This window comes from Rhinolophus sinicus, linkage group LG04 (assembly GCF_036562045.2).
Source record: "Rhinolophus sinicus isolate RSC01 linkage group LG04, ASM3656204v1, whole genome shotgun sequence".
Taxonomy (NCBI): domain Eukaryota; kingdom Metazoa; phylum Chordata; class Mammalia; order Chiroptera; family Rhinolophidae; genus Rhinolophus; species Rhinolophus sinicus.
The window spans coordinates 188,784,943-188,806,304 of NC_133754.1; the positions used below are offsets into that span (position 1 = coordinate 188,784,943).

Sequence of the window (21,362 nt, forward strand, 5' to 3'; positions counted from 1 at the left end):
TCACTTCCTTTGCATAGGAGCTGGGAACCTCCCCCAGCTTCCTCCGCTCCGGGCACTCCCTGGGGACCCACAGGTGCCGCTGCTGCCCCTCCAGGCCTGAGCAGGCCCAGTGAGGCCCCTGACCCCAGCCCGACTCACCAGGAAACCATTTTCTGCTTCCTGAGTCACAGGTCTCAGGGTCTGACACAGGCAGGGGCCTCCCTGGGGGGCTGGGAAGCAGGAGCCTGATCTCACGCAGCTGCAGGTACTGGGGTGGTTTGGGGGCCAGGGGCATGTCCCCTGCGACTCTCCAGCTCTGTCTCCGCAGTGGCTCTTCCTCCTTTTCCCCGCTCTTTGTTCATCTTTCCGCCCATCCCACCTCTCTTGGGGCTCCCGAATGCCCCTCCATCAGTGTTCAGTGGAGGATCCCTGTCTTTAGGGGGTGGGGGAATGGGAGGTCTAGGCTCAGCCTGGGGACAGGGCTGGGGCCCATTCTCAAAAGCAGAAGTTCCAGCCAGATCCCTCACCCCCAAAGTGTTCTTAAGTGTGGGGCGGAGCGTATCTCAACTCCAGGGGTGCTCGGGCTTCTGCTTCCCGTGGCCCCTTCTTGGGACGCCTATGGCCTCTGGCGCCCGGCAGTCGGATCTGCAGGCGGGGGCAGGATCGGCCTTGACCCTTCTTTACCCCTAATCGGCGCCTGGTCGGCACCGACTCCTCCTCCAGGAAGCCCGGCTGCCGCCCGATAAGGTGCCCCCCCCCCCAACTTCCTCAGGGCCCGCGGCTGTTTATGGGAGGACCCGAGAGATTTGCATGGGGCCCCGCGGGGAGCCGCTTCCTGGTCAGCGAAGCCGGGACAAGGCACTGGCCGTAGGGCAGCCCGGGCCACACTCCGGGGCCTTCCAGGGGGATGCGATCACCCGGGGGAAGGGTCCTAGTCGGCGGTGCGTAAGTCTGGAGACCCTCCCCGTCTTCCTGTTGCAGGAGGGTGCCCTGCATGCCGTACGCCGCCCCTGAGCTATGGACCACGGCCAGCCCAGCCCGGAGCCTGTGGCTGCGGCCCCCAGCGCCCCTGGCCCGAGCGTGATCGCGCCGCTGCGTGCCGTGGTCCGCCTGCGCCGTCGCGTGTGCCTCCTGCGTAAGCGGCGCTTCCTGCCGCCTGGCCTGGGGCCGGATTTCCGGGCCCTGGCGCCGCGCTCGGACCGGGACCAGCCCCAGTTCTTCACCTTCGACGGCCCCGCGGAGCTGTCGTCCCGGACGCCGCGCAAGAGGCGCCGACGCAGCCGCGTGGTGCTCTACCCCGAGACCTCGCGCAAATACCGACCGCGCGTGGAGCAACGGAGCCGCGCGCAGCATTGCCTGCTGTTGCTCGTGGCCATCGTGGGCTTCCAGGTGCTGAACGCCATCGAGAACCTGGATGATAACGCGCAGCGCTATGACCTTGATGGGCTGGAGAAGGCGCTGCAGCGCGCTGTGTTCGGCCAGCCGGCCGCCATAGGGCGCATCATGGCGCTGCTGCGGGACTACCTGGCCACGCACGTGCACAGCCGCCCACTGCTCCTGGCGCTGCACGGACCCAGCGGCGTGGGCAAGAGTCACGTGGGCCGCCTGCTGGCACGTCACTTCCGTGCGGTTTTGGAGGACGGCGCGCTCGTGCTGCACTACGACGCGCGGCACCACTGCCCCGAGCCGCGCGCCGCGCAGGACTGCCGCGAGGAGCTGGCGCGGCGCGTGGCTGACGTGGTGGCACAGGCCGAGGAGGATGAGAAGACCCCGCTCTTGGTGCTGGACGAGGTGGAGCTCCTGCCGCCGGCGCTACTGGACGAGCTGCAAGGCTTCCTGCAGCCACAACGCTCCCATCACTTCCGCAACGCCATCTACGTGCTACTGAGCGGTGCTGGCGGCGCGGAGATCACACGCTTCGTGCTTCAGAACGCGTCCCGAGCGCTGCCCCTGCGCCTCGACGGTGCCCACGGTGCCCGGGCCGAGGAGGAGCTGCGCGCAGGCCTGCGGGCGCTCCTGGTCCGCGAGCACCCGCTGTGGCAGGCCGCGGCCATCGTTCCCTTTCTGCTGCTGGACAAACGGGACGTGGTCAACTGCTTCCGGGAGGAGATGGCTGGTGAGGGCTTTTTCCCGGAGCAGGCCCGCGCCGAGCTCCTGGCTGCGCAGCTCAACTACTACCGCGTCGCTGGCCGTGAGTTTGCTGTCACAGGCTGCAAGCAGGTGGTGGCCAAGGTGAACCTCTTGTAGCACAGGTGCAGCTGGACACGATGGGACGTTTGGGTTAGTAGCGGGGAAGGGACCCTATGTATATGCCTCAGGCCCCTGAGGCGCTAAATAAATCTGTCTCTGGCGCCCCAGCTGGCTTGCGATTCCAATTCCAGCCCCAGAGCCCCCAGTCTGCCACCTCCCTGTCCTTAATTCGGCCTCATTCCTTAGCGCCTACTGTGTGCCCCACGCCCGCAGGCACCCCAGGAGGATGGGTGGTGTCAGTGAGGGTGAACAGCCCCCAAGATCACACCCCTGGTCCCTTGCAGAGCTGAATGTGATCACTGTTCTGGGGTGCCTGCAGCGCACATGCTCGCACCAGCCCACCCCTTGCACACCTGCTCAGCCTGGAGGCCCAAAGGCCTGGATGTGTCTCCAGTCCCTTGAATCACCGGTAATGCCTGGATTTGTCAGGCTTCTTAGGCCCAGGAGTGCCTCCGCCCCAAGGCAGCAGCATGGGTGGGTGTGTCCACCCAATGAGCAGATCCAGTGGAATCGCCTGAATGTTCTAGAAAGAGGGATTCTCAGGATGACAGTGGTAAGAGGTGGCCCAAGTGAGGGGCCCTGACCTCTCAGATCCCCTTGCCCTGGTCACCGACTTGGCCCAGAGCTCTGAATTGGCGGAAGCCACTGAGTAGGGACCCTTAGACTCAGCTACAGAGATGCAGAGCCCTGCCCAGCACTGCTTCCCAGGCCTGGGGTGGGGACTTCACCCCTGCCACCCTGGACCCTCCCAGTGGCCCGGCAGACCCCGCCCACCCGTCGCTCCGCAGTCACCTTTGGCGTGGGGGCTCCGCGACAGCGTCCCCCCCCCCCCCCCCGCAGCCCCGCGTACAGGGTGTCCTCAGTGCTGCCCCCTGGTGGCTGCGCGGATCAGTTTGGGCTGCATTGATTGTCCCGCGTCTCCCTACCACGCGAGACGGGCGCACGGCCTCTGGTGGAAAACCGGCACAGACGACAAGTACGCCGAAAGTAGCCAGTGCCAAAGGGGGGGCGGTCGGGGTGGAGGCACGGGCAAGGAGGGTAGTGTGACCAGAACTCGAAGACCCTGGGAAGCAAGGGCAGCGCGGCCGTCCTGCTCCAAGAGGCGGGTTCCTACCCACTGAGAGGGCTCCCTGGGGTGGGGGGCGGTGGCCAGGTCTTGGAGCCAAGCGCTGTGTCAGCCCCCCTCTGTGCACCCCAACCCCACTTGCTGGGCGTAGGAGTCCCACCCTCTGAGGCGGAATTCCTGACAAAGGAGCCTACATGGGAGCGCTGGGTCCAGCCCTGCTGTCCAGTGGCTTTTTCAAGGTGTGTGTCAAAGAAATGGCACACAGAGACTTGAACTTCCGTTTGTGACTTTATTTTGTGCCTTTTATTGTCCTACTTTCTCCGTACTTCTTATTTCTTGCCTTTTTTGGGTAGTGGTTCCCCCATTGCGATGTTCCATTTTTCTCCTTAATCTGGTGGCAGTTATTACCAACAACACCTAACTTAACTCGCCTTGTACCCTTCTGTGGGCAGCTCAAGGACTTCCGGTGGCCTGAGCCCCAGTTCAGCTGGTGTCTTACCAAGTACCCTAACTCCGGCCTTTTTACATAACAATGCATATCAGCCACTGTTGTATTTCATTTTTGATTTTTTTTTTTATTGGGGAAGGGGAACAGGACTTTACTGGGGAGCAGTGTGTACTTCCAGGCCTTTTTTCCAAGTCAAGTTGTTGTCCTTTCAATCATAGTTGTGGAGGGCGCAGCTCAGCTCCAGGTCCAGTTGCGTTGTTAGTTGCAGGGGGCACAGCCCACCATCTCTTGCGGGAGTCGAACCGGCAACCTTGTGGTTGAGAGGACGCGCTCCAACCAACTGAGCCATCCGGGAGGCAGCTCAGCTCAAGGTGCCGTGTTCAATCTTAGTTGCACCATCCCTTGCAGGACTTGAGGAGTCGAACTGGCAGTCTTGTGGTTGAAAGCCCACTGGCCCATGTGGGAATCGAACCGCAGCCTTCAGAGTTAGGAGCATGGAGCTCTAACCTCCTGAGCCACTGGGCCGGCCTCATTTTTTATTTTTGAGTTGCACTTTATTGACTTCTTTATGACATAGTTCCTTCTGTTCCAGACTCTCTGACTCCCATTGGCCCATCACTTGGGTGTCCCGTTCCCCCGCGCCTGTGAGGCTGGCTCTGGGTTCTGTCCTCTTCCCTGCTCCGGATGTTCTGTTGCCTGATGGCAGGATGTAATTTTTCTTGAAGAGTCACTTGGCTTTTCTTGGGCTTTTTTCCTTGTAACTTGATTTTGTCGAATTCTTGGAAAAACCTTTTATGGTTCATTGGAATTGCACGGGCTTCCAGGTGGATTTGGGGGACAGTGGATCCTTGACCCCACTGCTCACTCACTGAGGCCTGATGTCACGTTTTTCATTAGAGCTTTGTAATTTTCTGCAGAGAGGTCTCACTTGTTTTTGTAAGATTTGTTCTTGGGAACCATATCGTTTTTGGGTGGTGTTGTGAAGGGTTACCATTGTGTAATAGGACATACATCCAGAGGAGTATATAAAGCAAAATATATATTCAAAGCTTTATCACACAGTAGGCACCCATGTGCACACCATCCAGGTCAAGGAACAAGACATGGTCCGCGTCCCTGAAGCCCCCATGGTCCCTCCTGCTCCCCAGCTCTCCCACACCCTGGGCGGTAACTCCCCAACTTTTGAGATAATCACCACCTTGTTTTTTTCTTCATACTTTAACCACCTAGTTTTACAACTCTAAGCAGTCTGGTTTAGTTTGTTTTATTTTATGTTGTAGCTTTCTTGTTGGTTTATTTAAAAAAAAACACAATTTGATTGAGGTATCATTTACATGCCACAGAAATGACTTGTTTGGGTGGACAATTGAATGATTTTTACTAAATTTGCAGAGTTGTGCAAACTTCACATTCAGGCTGAGGACCCTGCTCTTAGCCCAGAAAGCTCAGTCCTGCTCATTCTCGGTGAATGGGTGACGGGGTCAGTTCCATGGTGACGCAGGAGAGGAGACAGGGAGGTGAGCACTTGGCAGTGTACAAGCATGGTGGATTATACAATTGTGCACCTGAAAGTCGTATAATCTTGTTGACCAATGTTACCTCAATTAAAAAAATATTAAAAGACCAGCAAGTTCTGGGGATTATACTAAGGAAGAACAAGACAAACTCTAATGTTTGGCAAAATGCTGGAACATTCTCTGGGGACGTCCCCCATGCAATGACAGCGCTCTCCCCCAAAACCTATTGGTTGGAACAAAACTCAGGCTTGCTCGCAGAAGCCCGACAAATCTGTTCGTGACTGTTAAATGGACCTCAGGTTGTTTGCAAAGAAAATTCTGGTCTTCCTGCAGAGCTCGACCCCACGCATAGCCTTTACTTCTGTGCGTGTCAATGGGCTGACCTGAGACCTTTCCCTTCTGATAAAAGGACCGGGACCCAGTGGGGACTGTGTCCACCACAGATTTTATTCATTTGGCAAATCAGCTTGCTTGCTCCGTGGATGAATCACCTGAGAGAAAAACGGCTAAAATGCTTAGTTTTCATTTCCTGCCAATGAAGGTCGCTTTACAAACCCCAAACCTAGTTTCTGCCGTGATTGCAAAGAGCCAGGACAGTGGAAAAGGAAGGTTGCAGACATAAGGCCTTCAGACTCCCTCAGCCCTGCAGCCTGCCTCTCCCAATTCTCAGTGACAGGGCTCTGAGAACTACAGGGGATCCCCCCCCCCCCCCCCCGCACCCTCCTGTTCATCGGATTGGAGCAGCCACTCTGCAGGTTGGGCGTGAATCTCTTTGTCCTTTGTCACTGAGGGCACATCGTTACCCCATTGAGTAAAGCAGCCCCTGCCTCGAGGTCTTTAATGAACAGTCTCCTGTCTCGGAACCCGTCCCTTTTGTTCAGGCCCCTTGACAGGCACTCCCCCTCCACCCCTCGTCTCCCCAGCTCCTCACCCTTCCTTACTGCTAGGCCGAGACTCCCTAGAGAAATATTGTGCCGGAATTGCTCCGGGGAGCAAAAGGGGAAGTGATCCCACAACTTGCTCGGAGCTGTTGGAAGAATCAGTCAGGTGAACTAAGTGGCCCTTCAACATATTTATTTGCCCCATTTCCAACAGCACTGTAGCCAAATCTGGGAGCATGGAGCAATTGTCCCCACTGGATCAACTGCCACCTCTCTAGGGGTGAAATCTCCAGATGGTACTGGCAGAATGCACTGTGCACGCACGGCTGGCACCCACCCCGCTGGCAGTTCCCCCTGCCACTGACCTTTGCTGCGCGTTCTGCCATTACCACCAGTGACGCCACGCCTGTGCCTGCATGTGGCAAGGACACACTGCACCGTCCAGCCTCTGGGTTTCCAGGGGGCCCTCGCCATCCCCAAGTCCTGAGGGCTGCCCGATGCCCTGACTCCTTCAGGGTCCCCGTTGCATCGGTGGTGACTCGCTTACTCCCAGGATGATGCTGAAGTTTTTAGCCTTCAGGGGACATGAGGTCACAAGGAAAGGCTGCAGCTTGACTAAAACCAGCTTCCACACTTGGGGCGTCTGCTGCTGGAACAGGGCTGCACCTGGGCCCACAAGGCTTCCTGGCATCCCCAGCCCCCAAAGGCCCCAAACTAGCCATCAGCTGCGAAGCTTCCTCAGGCTGGTCAGCAGTTGCTGAAATTGGGTCCCAGATCTGTCCTCTGGCTGACCCTGTCTGTACGTTTACTAAAGAGTGGCAGGCCTGACCAGCATTATGGAAAGAACTGGATGACATGGTCTTTCAGCCCTAGAGGGGACTTCAATGAAACCACCTGCCCTTGGGCAGCCCAGCTGTGATCCCCTGTCCCTATCGTATGTGAAAAGGGACGGAGTACCCTTGGGGTATCACCCAAAACATGAGGACCCCATAGGCTCCTAGGACAGTGTAGTCAGCAACTGGGCCCTGAGGCGCGGGGACCTCCCCTTGCCTTAGAGCCATTGCTGCCACTGCCCTCTTGGTCAAGGAGGAGATGGCTGTGGGGTCCCCCTAACATTTGCATACCTCGTGTAGTGGAAGCTCCCTGAGCTCTCATCACACCCAGGACCTTCAGTCAGCCGCCTCACCTCCCATGAAGTCCCTTGTTAACTGTTTCTCACATAACTCATTCAGTATCATAATCTTCTCTTGCTACTTTCCTGCTATCGGTCACTGACTTGGCCCCTCACAGCTGCTTGATGCTGACAGGTCCCCATGAGCCCTGGTGAGGATCGCACAACACTCCTTAGGTAACACTGACTTCCCCTGGCTTACAACGGTTCATATTAAGTGATGAAAGCAGCAAGCCCTGTGTTGGGCGAGCTGCTGTAACCCGTTCTGAGGTCGTCAAGGTGGCACTGTCCCCTGTGGCCCCCAGCCCAGCGGGCTGGATGATTTGTGCTCCTGTGGGCTCTATTTTAGCCGAGGAAAGGCTGCCCACAACCATGCTGATCTTGGGTCTGCCTGCCGATGGGTACCTGACATTGAACGCCGTGGAAGCAACAAGGCTTCCTTACTTTCGCTGGAAATTGAATTAGGGAAGGCCTGTGTGAGCAGGAATTATGGCTCGCTATACTTTTCTCCGCTGCTTCAGCTACTATTAAGGCCCCAGGACATTCTAAACCTGACTCTGGAAGCTACAGGAAGTCACCTGGTCACAGTGCTGTTAGAAACCAGCAGCAATGAAATCTGTCGTGGGCCAAAATGATGTTTGCCCAGCTGATAACAGAAAAACTGCCCAGAGAGGCCCAACAGTTGGCCTCAGAGAAGGAAAACAAGATCGGAAATTCAACATTGTTGATAAAGGAGAAAGCTAGACAGAATAGATAACGCCCCCGTCCTGTGGAATCTAGTTCCCACTCCTGACTACTGTACCTGCCCTAGACCACTGCTTGGCTCACAGAATGACAGCATTCGAGAATCCACAGTGGTGGGGAGGTATTAGCAAGGCTGTGAGAAGCACCGCCCTCGCCCTCGCTGTCCCGCCCGAGCAACGTCCCGCCCAGAGCACGGGTCCACACTGCCCTGGACAGTTTAAAAGCCCGGGAGACCCGGGAGGGTGGTGAGTGGATCTCAGGGAGTCCTCATCTCAGGGTACAGATACGTCCCAGTCACCATCTGTGTTCTCTCACCGGCCTGCAGCCTCCCTGTGGACAGGACGCTGCCTCTTCTGGGCTGAAGTCCTGTTAGAGACGCATGGGGCTCCTTCTCAAACTTCACCGGGCTGGGGAACCCCCTTTACTGGTCAGGTGCTTCAACAAGTCTGTGCCGTTTGCCCTGTTTTACACTTTCACGCAATGACCACCCTCAACCCTCAGGTTTAGTCCAACACACTGACCGCATTAGTAAGACTCAGCTGGCAAAATGTGTAGACAGCCTCCAAGTACCTGGGCCCAAAGCCTTGCCACTGTCCTTCTAGATCCAGACCCATCCCTCTGGGCTCAGAGACGCTCAGCTCTGGACCTAAACACAGGGCACCCTGTGCACCTGGCCCACCTCTTGATCTGCAGCTGATAAAAGGGGACAAATGTGCTTCACTCCTAAAGGCCAAATGGCTTCCATGGAACAAGCCTTGTTCAGGAACAGTGGCCTTGTCGGTGTGCTGCTGGCCACGTGTGGGGACTTGCGGGCTAACGGTGAACTACACGTATGTAAGTCCTGAGACAAAGGAGACGAAGCAGTTTTAGTGACTCTCGCAGACCAGGGACATTTAAAAACTTCTCTTAGCAATGTTCTGTAGTTTTCATTGGAGAGATCTTACAAGGCTTTCATTAAGTTTATCCTTAAGTATTTTATGATGTTTGATGTGATCGTAGTGGTATTCTTAAATTTTTATGTCCTAAATGTTAAGCGGATATAGAAGCACGATTTTTTTTTAAAAAAAGATTTTATTGGGGAAGGGGAACAGGACTTTATGGGTGAACAGTGTGTACTTCTAGGACTTTTTCCAAGTCAAGTTGTTGTCCTTTCAAGTCTTAGTTGTGGAGGGCGCAGCTCAGCTCCAAGTCCATTCACCATGTTCAATCTTAGTTGCAGGGGGCGCTGCCCACCATCCCTTATGGGACTTGAGGAATCGAACTGGCAACCTTGTGGTTGAGAGCCCACTGGCCCATGTGGGAATCGAACTGGCAGCCTTCAGAGTTAGGAGCACGGAGCTCCAACTGCCTGAGCCACTGGGCAGGCCCCACGATTGATTATTTGTATACCAACTGTATCCCATGACACTGGCAATTCACATATTAATCCTCGCAGAGTGACTGGGTACACAGCTAACTGCTCTCTCGGGCAAAGGAGAGGCCCTGGGTCTCAAGCCCACAGCCCTCAATGCAGCGAGCCTGGCACAGTCTCCCAGGTGAGGCTGACTGCAGGCATTCTGGGATCAGATTTCCAGTCCTTAGAGCTCCGTGGTGGGAAAAGGGGGTGGACTGTGACAGACCCTGGTGACACTGGGCCCATGTGAGAAATGCAGTGGTGTCTTCCCCAGGGTTCTCTGAGGTGTCCTCATGATGCCAGAATTTTTACTGAGGAAAATATTTCTGGTGACTGGAAAACTATCCTGCGTTTTGTGTGGTTTTAGCTAGATTTTTCTAGTGAAAACAACAGAAAAAAGGATAAAAGACCTATACCCCACCCCCAGAAGTTACTGAAACATGCAGCATCATGGATAAATCTCAAAAATATTACGTTTTTTATTGTCAGAAGCAGGGCAAAAGAAGTACATGGCACCAAATCCATCCATACACAAGTCTAGAATGGGCACGTTGATCCATGTCAGCAGTGGAAATCAGGTCGGTGGGGACCTGGGGCTCAGGGCAGGGGTGGGGAGGGCTGAGAGGGCACATGGGAGGACTGTTCATAGGTTAATTATGGCATTAGTTGTGTGGGCACAAACATCTGTCAATGCTTCCCACACTCTAAATGGCTGCATTTTATTGTATGTGAATTATACCACAATAAATTGATTTTTAGGAATATAAACGATAAACCTAACGATCTTCTTTTAGCCTCAATTAAAATAAAAAGAAGCCACCCACAAAGCGACATCCTGGGAAGACCTAAGAAGGAGTGTTTTATTGACCCAACAACCTTGAGATTTCAAAGAACAGGCTTACTCATTACTTTCCTCTGAGATAAGAGGGAGGGAGGTTGAGGTGGGGAGAAGCAAAAACCAACTGGGTAAAGGGCTACTTTCATCCATGGACATTTCTGCTGTCAAGCGCCCAGGGGGCGGAGGCTTCCCGAATCACGCCCTGGGCTGTTAGAGCAGAAACCACAGCTTTAATTTCCGATGGCCACACACACATTGTGTTGTTCCCCTAATCTGTAACAGAATGTTTACTGTGGAAAGCGGGACTGGAACTCGTAGGGCAGACCAGAACAGTGTCCCTTAGACTCATCACTACACAAACCGTGGAAAGCCAGACTCCCGCTTTTCACGTGTCCCTTGGGGGCTGTGCAGGTGCCATCAGTCAAGCCCAGGAGATGTAACCCAGCCCAGTGCGAGGCTGGCGTTCCCTTACACTCAGGAGTGCTTCTGTCTTTCATTCTGCCCTCTGTCAGTTTTCATTCTTGGTAAGTTCTTCATACAAACGTGCAAAGCTGGAGGGCTCCCACCCTCAGCGGGAGGAGCATAAAGAACTGACAGCTGCCTGATAACATGGCCTGGACATGGAGGTCGCCAGGGCAGGCACAGACTGCCACTCACCCCCATCCCCACCTCCATAGCCCTTCTCTAATGACCCCATTTGAAGCCAGCACAGCCTTGACTAAAGACATGTGAAGATTCATAAACAGAAACCTCGTATTGATCGGAGTGGGGACGGCCTGGAGGGGAGCCCTCCCACCCTACCCCTCATGGCGAATTACCCCAAACAGGAAGAGACCTGCTTTCCATCTCCAGCAAGACAGGTTTTGTACTCTATTCACTCCAGCAGGAAGGAGGATCTTCCCCTTGCCCAGCAACCACTCAACCAATGAGAAACGGTTATTACAACCCAGCCAATGAGAAGCCACGACACTTCCAACTCATTTCCTCCGTTGTACTCTTTGTAACAGCCCCTCCCAACTCCCCCCTTTCCTCGATGAAAGAAAGTTCCCCAGCTTTGTTCTCCCGACTTGCTTGTAGTTTGCCATTAGACTTATATTTGCCATGTCCAGAATTGTAATTCTTTGTTTTTCCTGGATAAATCCATTTTGCTGGAGAAATACCTATTTTTTTAAAAGTCAACAAATTACATTTCCCAGCCTCCCTCACAGGGAGGTTGGGCATGTGACTAAGTTCTAGCCAATGGCATGTGAGCAGATGTGGCAAGAGTAACTTTTAGGAACTGTCCTGGAAGGAGAGGACCCAAGCTCTAGTTAGCCTCTTCCTCTTCGCTGTTGGTTGGAATGTAGACTTGATGGTTGGATCTGTGTCGCCATTTTGAGCCATGTGAATGAAAGGTCGACCCAGCAGATCAATATCTGAGGAGCCTACACCCTAACACCATGTACCAGCCCAGGACCATCTAGGGCAACTTCTCTGCTGACAAATATATTCTGTCTTGTTTACATCACTGCTGTTTTGAATTTTGTCATATCTCTTCAGAAAGTTGATGGAACGTTTTGGGCTTGGTTGCCTTGGGGTTTTTTTCCACAGGGTCCCAATGAGGAGGCCCACAGACCTCCTCATTGGCGTAGGTGGGTTTTATCCATTGGAGGAATGTGTGCTGGAGCAAACCTGGTCTTCAGGCTCCATCTCTAAGCAGACAAGACTTCGAACAAAGTAAATTCTTTCCTTGCACATATGCAGCACAGGCACTTCTGTTGGAATGGGGTGGGGTGTGGCAGGTGACAGCCGCAAGAGTCTGAAAATGCCAGCGTCCACCAGACCATCAGAGCTGCCCAAGATCCCTGGCCCCTGCTGCCGAGGCTCTAGGCTCCATGGGGCGATCTAGTAGCACCCCATGACTGGTCTTGATGGTTCTGAGGGACCGATGTGGTCTGTGTCCTTAAGTGCAGCATGGGGGGGCCGTGTCCTGTGTCCTCCTGACTGTTCACTCATGGCCCCAGGACCCAGGAATGTCCTCCCTTCCCTGTTCGACCAAAAAGGAGAACAGCACAGCATTGCAGTTCCTTGTTGAGGACTATGATGGGTTTATATACCCAGGCCCTGCTTTGGGTCTCCTTCTGGTGACTTATAAGCCAGAAGCCGCTATGAGTCAACACACCTGCCCTTTCCTCAGACAAACTGAAGGGGTGACTGACCCTGCTCAGGGCCCTCCCTGCTGGGCTGTCCTTGGCCACCTGGCTGGCGGCCTCCATGGCAGCCCTTCCTCAGGTGCCCCCATGTTCTGGTCCCTACCCCTTCCAAGCCCCACAAGTTGGCAGGGTTGTAACTTCAGCGACACTGAAGGGCCTGCTGGGCGTTTTCTCCTGAGGTCGTCCAAGTGAGACCTGGGCGATCCTGGACTGTTCTCACCCTCTCAGGCTTTCTCCTCTGGGCACTTTGCACCTTCACCCTGTCCCCACACACAGTAAAGCCAGCTCTGGTGGCTGCAGCCCGAGCTCCCCACTGAGCTGGCCTGGGCCTGGTCCTGGTCACTCCCGTGGGAAATACTTTCGGCTTCCTACCCTGCTCCTGGTGCCCCAGGCCCATGCATAATCCTCCAACTGCTGTCCCGCCTCTGCCCACCACACCAGGGCGAAGCCCCCCCCCCCCCCCCCCGCTAACCGCAACGAACTCTGGGCTCCGAAACCAACCGGCGAGGGTGGTGCGGGGCGCTGGCAGGACGACTCCGGCCTCGGGCGTCCGCAGTGCAGCGACGTGCAGGCGCGGGTAGTGCCCGCCTCGGACCGCCGGGCCTCTTGGGCGCAGTGCCCACCATGGCCACCGGGCGGCAGCACAGCCCGTGCCGCGCTGTCCTCGGCGGGCGCCACTACGCGGGTCCCAGTCCCGCCCTGGGTCAGCTAGCCCGGGACACACCACCCGAAAACCCTCCACCCACTGCGGACGCTGTCTCCGTCCCCACTCGTGGAACTCCCGCTCAAGGCGGGGGGCGCGAGGTCGGGTCCCCGGGTAGGGAGGGTCCATGTACCCATGAGCCAGGTTCACGGGGTCTCCCTGCCTCCACCCCTCTTCTCCCCTTGGATGCCGGGTGGGCGGCAGTCAGGGGGCTGGGTCTCCCGCTGGACCTCCTCCACACTCTCCCCGGTCTCGCCGAGGCCTTGGGTCCTCAGGCGCCGCATCTGGGGGGGGCGACCCCACGCCTGCGGCGTCCAACCACCCAGTCCTGGGGGCAGGCAGAGGTGCCCGACAGTCGGTCTCCACTCAGACCCCCACCCGCGCGGGACGCACTTGAGCCCCACACGCAGGAGCGTCTGATGGGCGCGTCGGGGGCGGGTCGAGGTGCGGGACCCAAGCCGTGATCCCAGAACAGAGATGACAGCTGGTCTCTCGCTCTGACACCCCGCGCCGTGCGAGTGGGTGCAAGGGGAGGGCTGAGAGTCGAGGGCGGCGGCAGCGGTCCCCGGCGTCCCCACCCCGCCCGGTGCACTATCCGTGAGCGCAGGCGGCCCCGCCTCCACCGGCCCTGAATGGCCCCCGCTGGTTTTGAACACAAAGATCGGGCGCTCTGAGCGCCCGTCCCTACCCCCACCTCTTGCCAGGCTCCCCACTCACTGCCGAGCCCCCAGCCTCGCCACGCTGGTTTCCCCATCCCGACCCCATAGGTTCCCCTTGCCTACCCCCCAGCCAGGCTCCCCCACCGCCCCTCCCTCCAGCTTCTCCGCAGCCCTCCCTTCCCCGCCCTGCCTGCCTGGGCCCGCCGGTCCCCGCCTCCCGCCCCCCTGCCCTCATTAGCATAGCAGCTGCTCGCCGAGCGGGGACCCGAGGAGGGAAGGGCAGAGGCCTCGGGAATGAATGGGGGCCGCGGCTTTGGAGGGGGCGAGAGAAGAAAGACCGACAGACGGACGCACGGAGGGACGGTCCGACGTACAGCAGAAGAATGCGCCCAAGGGGAGGGGAGGGAGTGTTGGTGGGGGGAGTGGAGTCCAGGCCGCAGAGGGTAGTATGTGGCAGGCGGTGGGGGAAGGCGGCCTCCCCAGACCCGAAGCCCCTGGAAGGGGCCGAACTAGAGGCCCCCGGAGGAGCCAGGAGCCGTCGAGTTTCCCAGACCTCCCACGGCCTCCTGTGGCCTGCACCCTCACACTCTGACTTCAGGCTTTGTCCCCTAGCTGTCCCAGTGCCAGCCTCCTTTCCTGCCCTTCGAGGTCCAAGGTCTGAGGTCCGCGTGGACAGAGGCCTCTGTGGCCTCGGCAGGGACGTCAGGAGGCACTGGGCCTCCCTGAGTTCAGAGCGGCAGGACTGCGTCCCTGTGCCTATGTGCACCCCAGTCTATGACAACATGCGCTGATATGCAAGGCCTTTGGGGGACAGACCCCGAGGGAGCCCCCTTGCGTCCTCCCCCTAACCCGTCTCCATGGCCCTTGGTCCTGGCCTCCAAGTCCTGCCCTCCCTCCTCAGGCCAGCTCGGTCCTGGCTCCCACGCCTGCTGCCCTTAGACACCACTCTTTCCGGCTGACCGTTTCCCTGCACTTCCTGGTCTCTCTGGCATTCATTCCAACAGTAAATGCTTCCTGCGTCTGGCCAGGGTCAGGTCAGACAGACGGACAGTTGGATAGGACCTGTCAACACTCCTGGCTGGGGGACAGGGGTGGGCCCTGACCTTGTCCATCTGGTCTGTCTCCTTTCTCCATGGCAGCCTCTCCAGGGGTTCCCAGTTACCCAGCCCCTGCTTGTCGGACCCCTCCGCCCTGGGTCTCCTGGGAGTTAGGGACCCTCATCTGGCCTCCACACACACACTTGCAGGTCCCAGAGCCCAGGCAGAGAAGGTCAGCTGTGCCTTCTTTCTCACCCTGGCCACAAAGAGGCTTGAAAAGATGTTTCCAGTCCTGAAAGCCTACCTGGGGAAGGGTAATGAGGACTCCCAGGTGACACCGTTGGCCCACTCGCTGCAATGAGCGCCAATTCCTGTTTGCTGAGCACAGAGGTCCTGGAGCAAGAGGCTGTTCGGCGCTGACCCATGTGGTAGAGGAACAACTGTGGTTTTAGTCTACTTTCTAGGGTTCTACCCAACTGCAGGGAGGCCAGGGAGTCACAGGAGTCCCTCATGGAGGCCAGGGCCCAGGCTGGAAGGGCTGTCTGTGCACAGAGCAGCCCCTGGGCAAATAGGCAACAGACCCCACCAGGGCTCCCCCATGGGGCCAAGCAGGGCCTGGCTTCCTTTCTGTCCACACTGGAGAGAAAGCTGTCCCTCCTGTGAGAAGCACAAAGCCAGACTCAATCCAGTGTCTTTCAGAAGAGGAGTTAGGGAGCCACAGTCACGCGTGGTGGCAGCCATGTGCCGGGACTCGCCCCAGTGCCCAGGCTCCACGGGCCAGGCAGGAAGTATTCAGGCCAGAATCCCCCATCCCCACCCGGCAGGCCAAGGCCAAGAACAAACGCCACCTTTTGCGGCTTCCTCTGGCTACTGAAGGCAAGTGCCCTGGGTGGGAATTGAAGGCCCAGTGTCCAGGCCTGACTGCACTTTCCAGGTACCCCAACCTCTGAGTTCTTTAGCCACTCTCCCTGGTGTGACCAGGCACCCCCAGCTCGCTGCCCCCAAAGGCTTGTGGCAGGTGTTCTTCCCACAAAGGCCTGTGAGCCCTGGGCGGACACCACCTCCTGGGTGCTCGTTTGCATCAAATATTCCATTCATCTGTGTAGGTGTCTACGGTTAGCATTGACCCAGTCTAGCAGGCCACCTGGGGGACAGCAAGTGCCTGTAAAACCAACAGAAAACGTGCTCGGGGGCAGAACAGGGCAGGAGACGCAAAGTGGGAACACAGAAGGCACTGTGGGAAAAGTTTCCAGTTTGAGAAGGGCATCGTGTCCCCCCTGCTGCCAGGTAAGCTGACATCCCTGGGCTACTTCAAAGGGGCCTGAAAGCCTTGGAGTCCTGAGTCCAGAGTCCCAAGTCCCAGCATGGTTACAATGTACTTACTTTGCCGGCCCTCTGTCTCCTCTTGGTAGCTACTCTGGCTGGGGTGGGGTCCTCCAACCCCTCTTTGCATGGGCCCCTGCAGACAGCTCAGGAGTGGGCCCATCTCCCCTCTGCTCTAGGCACCGGAAAGACAGCCTACTCCACATTCACAGAACCAGGACACTGGCCTTCAGTCCACTTAGGGTTTTTGCTCTTCCAGGAGTGGCTGGCTCTGGCCCGGCTGGCCTGCTCACCTCCCAGACGCCACCGGGAGCCAGAGAGGAGAAAGGGGCCTTTCACTGTCAGGAGTGAGCAATATGATGTACCCCCAAGTTGAAAAGATACCCTCTGTGCAGCGAGTGGTCCAGGAGGAACCCACAGTAGCCGGAACAGGGGCCTAGCCCCTCTGACCACCAGGTCTCAGGCTGGCTGGGCGTCAGGTTGGGCAGAGCTTTGAGCAGAACTTTCCACACAGAGGCCTCTGCTGCTTTGCCAGGGACCAGAGGAAACGGCTGCTCTCCGCGTGCCCACTCTGTTGGCCCTGACACCTCACAATCCTGTATACAGCCGACTTGGGTTGGCAGTGGAGCCGCGCTCAGAGCCAGTTTACCAGGCTGTCTTTAGGTGAAAACAAGCCAAGCATTGTGTAGACGTCACACACAGACAGCATGTTGCAGCCTGACCCTCGTCCTGGGTGCCAAGCCCAAGAAGAACCAACAAACCTTTTTTTTTTTTTAATAAAAAAAGATCAATGAAAAATTTATTTATAAATTTTCCACGCTGGGCTACAAGTATATCGTACACTCAGGGATGTGCTGCAGACTTCACCCAGTTAGAAGTGATCATACCGGGCACGTACACAGCTTCCATAAGCCTAGAAAATCTTAACATTAATTAACATAATTAAAAAGGTATTTGCATCTAGAAAAAATATACAGAAAAACTCCTTTTGGAGTAATCTGTGCCTCAATTTCAATGTCTGCTTGTTTCACTGACATTATCAATATATTCTTCTCACACAGGGTTTTATATAAAGCCACAGATGACTGCCCCAATCTGACCAGCCACGCACAAAGGGCCTCCACCCACCTGTGTCCTCAAGTGCTCCCCATTTTTGCACGAAGGGTCAGCAGCACTTCTACCCAGGAAGCCTCATTTAAATTTGAATAATTCAGCCTCCCTTTTATTTCTCTGGATCAAAACAAAAAGGGGTGTGGGGTTGCATAGAAAATTGGAACCGCGGAGACCGGGAAGGGCGCTTTTCAGGACAGAAAGTGACGCAGAAGCACCGCCTCCCGCCCAGGTCTCCCAGCAGCTCTGCCGGCGGCCCCTCCCCCATGGCAGGATTTTGGGATTCTAATGGAGTTCTTGAAACTCTGGGAGGTTGAAGAGAGGCAAACGGTCCTTCAACTCACTCAGCAATTAGCACAAGAGATTCACAGTCTTATAGGTATTTTATAAAAATATAAATATGGGTAACTGTTGCCTACACAACGCTGGATACAACGCCCTTTAAAATTGGGTTTATAACCAAGATTCAAAAAATACACCTAAAACTTGGCTTAAAATATGTTAATATTTTATATTCTGTCATAAATGTTATGACATTTAATTGTGGCAAATCCATTTACTTCTTTAAAAAAGTGTGCAACAGACTGTTAACTATAATAGAACTCACTAGAAAAGGTATGGTCCCCGCTACCCCCCTCAGTCACCGCCACACCCGAGCACCCAGGCTTCTGCGGAAACTTTGCAAAACCAGTAGCTTTGGGGATGGTGGCCTGGGACTTCCAAAGCTCACACGGAATTGTGTGTGTGTGTGTGTGTGTGTGTGTGTGCGCGTGTGAGAGAGAGAGAGAGACAGACAGACAGACAGAGACAGAGAGACAGAGACAGAGAGAAAGACGGAGAGGAGGGGAGAAAAGGGGATACAGGAGAGGGTAAAGAAGTGGGAGAGAGGTGAGGAAGAGAAACAGCAGGGAGAAGAAATAGGAAAACCATCAGGCTGGGCGGTGTTTTCAGTGCAACCAAGAAATGACAGACTCAAGTTTTTAGTTTTAAGACTAGGAAAAAAAAAATGCTTCTTCCCCCCATAACCACATTGACCACACACAATATTTTCAAAACAAACAAACAAACAAAAAATTCAGGCGCACAAACTTCACCTACAAATATATAGACGCACGATAAATAGTTTAGAACTCCAGCAACAGCAGAGCGTCTCCTCCGTGGCGAGTCGGCCCTGAGCCCGGCGTCCCCGCCACCCGCCTTCCACCTCCGGAGAAAACATTTTGAGCGGGGCATCCGGTATCTCGGGATTCCGAACTGGCTGGTAGCGAGACTCAAATTTCAAAGGGGCTGGAGACTGCGCCCCGCCCCCACCCGCGAGGCGGCGGGCGGGGGCCGTGGGAAGCGCTCGGGCCGGGCCCCGGGCAGCCGCGGGGGGGCGCCGACCCCGGGCAGCGGGCGCCGCGCGGGACCCGTGGGCATGGACGCGAACGCTGGACTCGTCGTGGCCGCGGCGCCGAGGGCCGGGCGCACACCGAGGTAGTTGGCGGGAAGGGACAGCAGAGGCGATACGCGCGGGGCCCGCGTCCGGGTTGGGGTCGGGGTCCGGGCGGGCATCACCGGCCGCTGCCAGCGTACTTGGCCTTGGTAATAAGATAGAGCACGATGTCCTGGTGGCCGCCGAACGCGGCGATGTGCAGCGCACTCCAGCCGTCGCGGTTAGCCAGGCGGATGTCGGCGCCAAACTTGACCAGCAGCTTCACGAGCTCCAGGTTGCCGTCGATGACCGACTGGTGCAGCGCCGTCTGGCCTTCGGGCCCGAACGAGTTCACATTGAACTCGCAGTTGGTCATGTTCTGCAGCAGCGACTGCAGCTCCTGCGTGTTGCCCTTGCGCACGGCCTCCTGGAAGATGCGCTGCGTCTGCGGCGCCGAGCAGGTGGACAGCTCCGCCTGGCTCATGTTGCCGCCGGGCGCGGGCCGCGGGCCGGGCCGGGGCTCAGCGCGGGCGGCGGCTGCGGCGCGGGCCCCCGGCTGTCTCGGGGCGCGCCGGGGTGCATGGAGGGCGCGGCACCCCCGGGCGCCGCACGCCGCCCCTGGGCGCTCCGGGCGCTGGGGGCCGGGGGCCTCCGCCGCGGGGCCCCCGCCTCATCCAGCCGCGCCCGGGCGGGCGGGCGACCGGGGCGGGCGCTGAGCTCGCGGGAGCCGGGCGTTCCGGGGCGGCGACGCAGCGCTCTCAGGTCTGCTCGCTTCGGTTGTCGATCCCACACGGACCCCACGCGCCTCCCCACGCGCCGCTGCTCTCGCCCGCCCGCCGCGCTGGGGCGTCTTTTACCTCCTTTATATTTGCATAACAATGGAGCGCCCGTGACGCGCGCGCCGGCAGCCTGCCGATTGGGCAGCACCGCGTGGGGGCGTGGGCGTGGGCGGTGCCGGGGCGTGGCGTGTCCGGGGGCGTGTCCGTTTGGCGGCGCGCTTCGCGGCAGGGGGCGCGCTGGTCGCCGACTGTGCTAGAGGGGATCCCTGTGGCCGTGGGGGGGTCGTTGCTCTACCTCCGCCAGCACCCGACCCTCCGCCCCATCATGCCCTCCGTGTTTGCGCCGTTGTCCCGCCCACTCTCTCTCTCGGGCCACCCGGGGAATTCCAAGCTCCCTGCGCCGACAGACCCAGGCCCTACCCCCTAACCCGAGGGCGACCCCGAGGTGGACCCGAGGTGGCCTCCCCTGGGTAGGGTTTCTCGAGCATCTCAGGCCCCGGGTGGCCCAGGCAGAGACTCTGGTCTCGCTCTGAACTGTCGGAGCCCCAGCCAGGGACCCTCTGCGTCCCCAGCAGGACAGACGCGCGCGATTACGCTCGCCCAGCCCGGCCCCTGGGACACAGGGTCAACGCGGATGAAAACTCCACGAACAGCTCGGGCACGTGGCCTTAGCCACGCGGGTCCTTGTCGCGCGAGGGTGGCTCACTGTGTTTGCTCCCCAACCGGATTGGTGTGAGGAGTCCAACCCTGAGGATTTCAGCCTTGTGCTGAGGAAGAGGTGGGTGGGGTCTCTAGATGAGGAAGCCCAGAGGCTCTGCAGTGGAGTCAGTCAGCCAGCAGGACCTCAGGGCCAGACCCCCTCTCCTGGGCCACCCACAGCAGCGTGAATGGGGACAGGTAAGGCCTGGCCAGGTGAGACACCACGGGAAACTCAAGTGACTAAAAGGGAACTCAAGTGACTCATTTCCAGACTGTAAACCCATTTTTTATTGACAGTGTAATACTGCCGCCAAATTTCCTCATTAGGATTTTACAGTTTATAGCTCGGCTGTGGTCGCTGGGAATGAAGGAGAAATGATTCTCAGAGCGGTAGGCCTGGCAGCGAGACCCACAGGGGGGCAGCAGGCAGGGACTTGCATCCCTTCAGAAGCCACCGGGAATTCCCCACAAAGCAGCTCTGGGCCTCAGCTGGGGAGACCACCCTGGTAGACCTTGTTTGGGGGTGGGCTCCCCGCGTGCTTTACAACCCCCGTGGGTGTGCCTCCCACCTTGCTCCGTCGGGGAGGGGTCACAGCCAAACCACAAGAAAAACTGGGCAAAGGCCACCCCAGGGCTGGCTGCCTCTGGCCAGCTGCCCTCACACCTGACCTGGCTGACTCCCCTGGGGTCCTCCCGGTAGCCAGGGCCACCTGAGGCTGGTGGCCCTGCTCTTCTGCTCAGATCTGCTCCCCTAGGAATGCCTAATGCGCAGAGACAGGAGCCAGGAGCCCCTGCCCTGCACTTGGCCTGTCTGTGGGCGTGACCTGGGGGTGCCACTGCTACCGGGAGCCCCTCCCTGATCCTGTTCTTCCTGTGGGGACCTGTCCCTCGACCCAATAAGGGGGCCTGGGATCAGTTGCTACTGGAGGGTGGGGCTCCTGTGCCTCCAGCTCTCTGCTCCCCAGCACCAGGGAGTAGGACATGGGCACTCAGGGGGCTGAGCAGAGGACAGGGACCCTTAGAGTGGGCAAGCATGTGACCCTGCACAGGGCCGTGCCACCTTCTGCTCCCTGGAACGGTGGGGGGGGGGGCGGGGGTTGCTCTGAGAACATGTTCGGATGGGCTGGAGTTCCCAGGCATGTGTGTTTTCCGTGGCCCA

The 21,362-nt window shown here is 57.6% G+C and overlaps 2 protein-coding genes and 1 long non-coding RNA gene across 4 annotated transcripts; 1 reads left to right on the plus strand and 2 right to left on the minus strand.

The window, feature by feature from the left end:
- Window positions 1-2,336, plus strand: TOR4A (torsin family 4 member A). Of its 2 annotated transcripts, none has more exons than XM_019756677.2 (2): window positions 1-244; window positions 961-2,336. In XM_019756677.2, exon 2 carries the CDS (start codon window positions 997-999, stop codon window positions 2,224-2,226), a length of 1,230 nt encoding a protein of 409 aa, XP_019612236.2. In that variant the 5' UTR covers window positions 1-244; window positions 961-996; the 3' UTR covers window positions 2,227-2,336. The 2 variants fall into 2 exon arrangements, with proteins under 2 accessions (XP_019612236.2, XP_074187524.1); XM_074331423.1 differs by lacking the exon at window positions 1-244 and adding an exon at window positions 276-726.
- Window positions 2,337-9,910: 7,574 nt separating this feature from the next.
- Window positions 9,911-13,479, minus strand: LOC141571218 (uncharacterized). The gene is made up of 2 exons (XR_012496027.1): window positions 12,981-13,479; window positions 9,911-12,313 (listed from the first exon to the last, which is right to left on the minus strand). It is a non-coding gene; the product is annotated as an uncharacterized LOC141571218 (long non-coding RNA).
- A 4,196-nt stretch (window positions 13,480-17,675) lies between these two features.
- NRARP (NOTCH regulated ankyrin repeat protein) lies at window positions 17,676-19,552 on the minus strand. The gene has a single exon (XM_019756705.2). The coding sequence runs from the start codon at window positions 19,207-19,209 to the stop codon at window positions 18,865-18,867; it is 345 nt and encodes a 114-aa protein (XP_019612264.1). The 5' UTR covers window positions 19,210-19,552; the 3' UTR covers window positions 17,676-18,864.
- Between the last annotated feature and the right edge of the window lie 1,810 nt (window positions 19,553-21,362).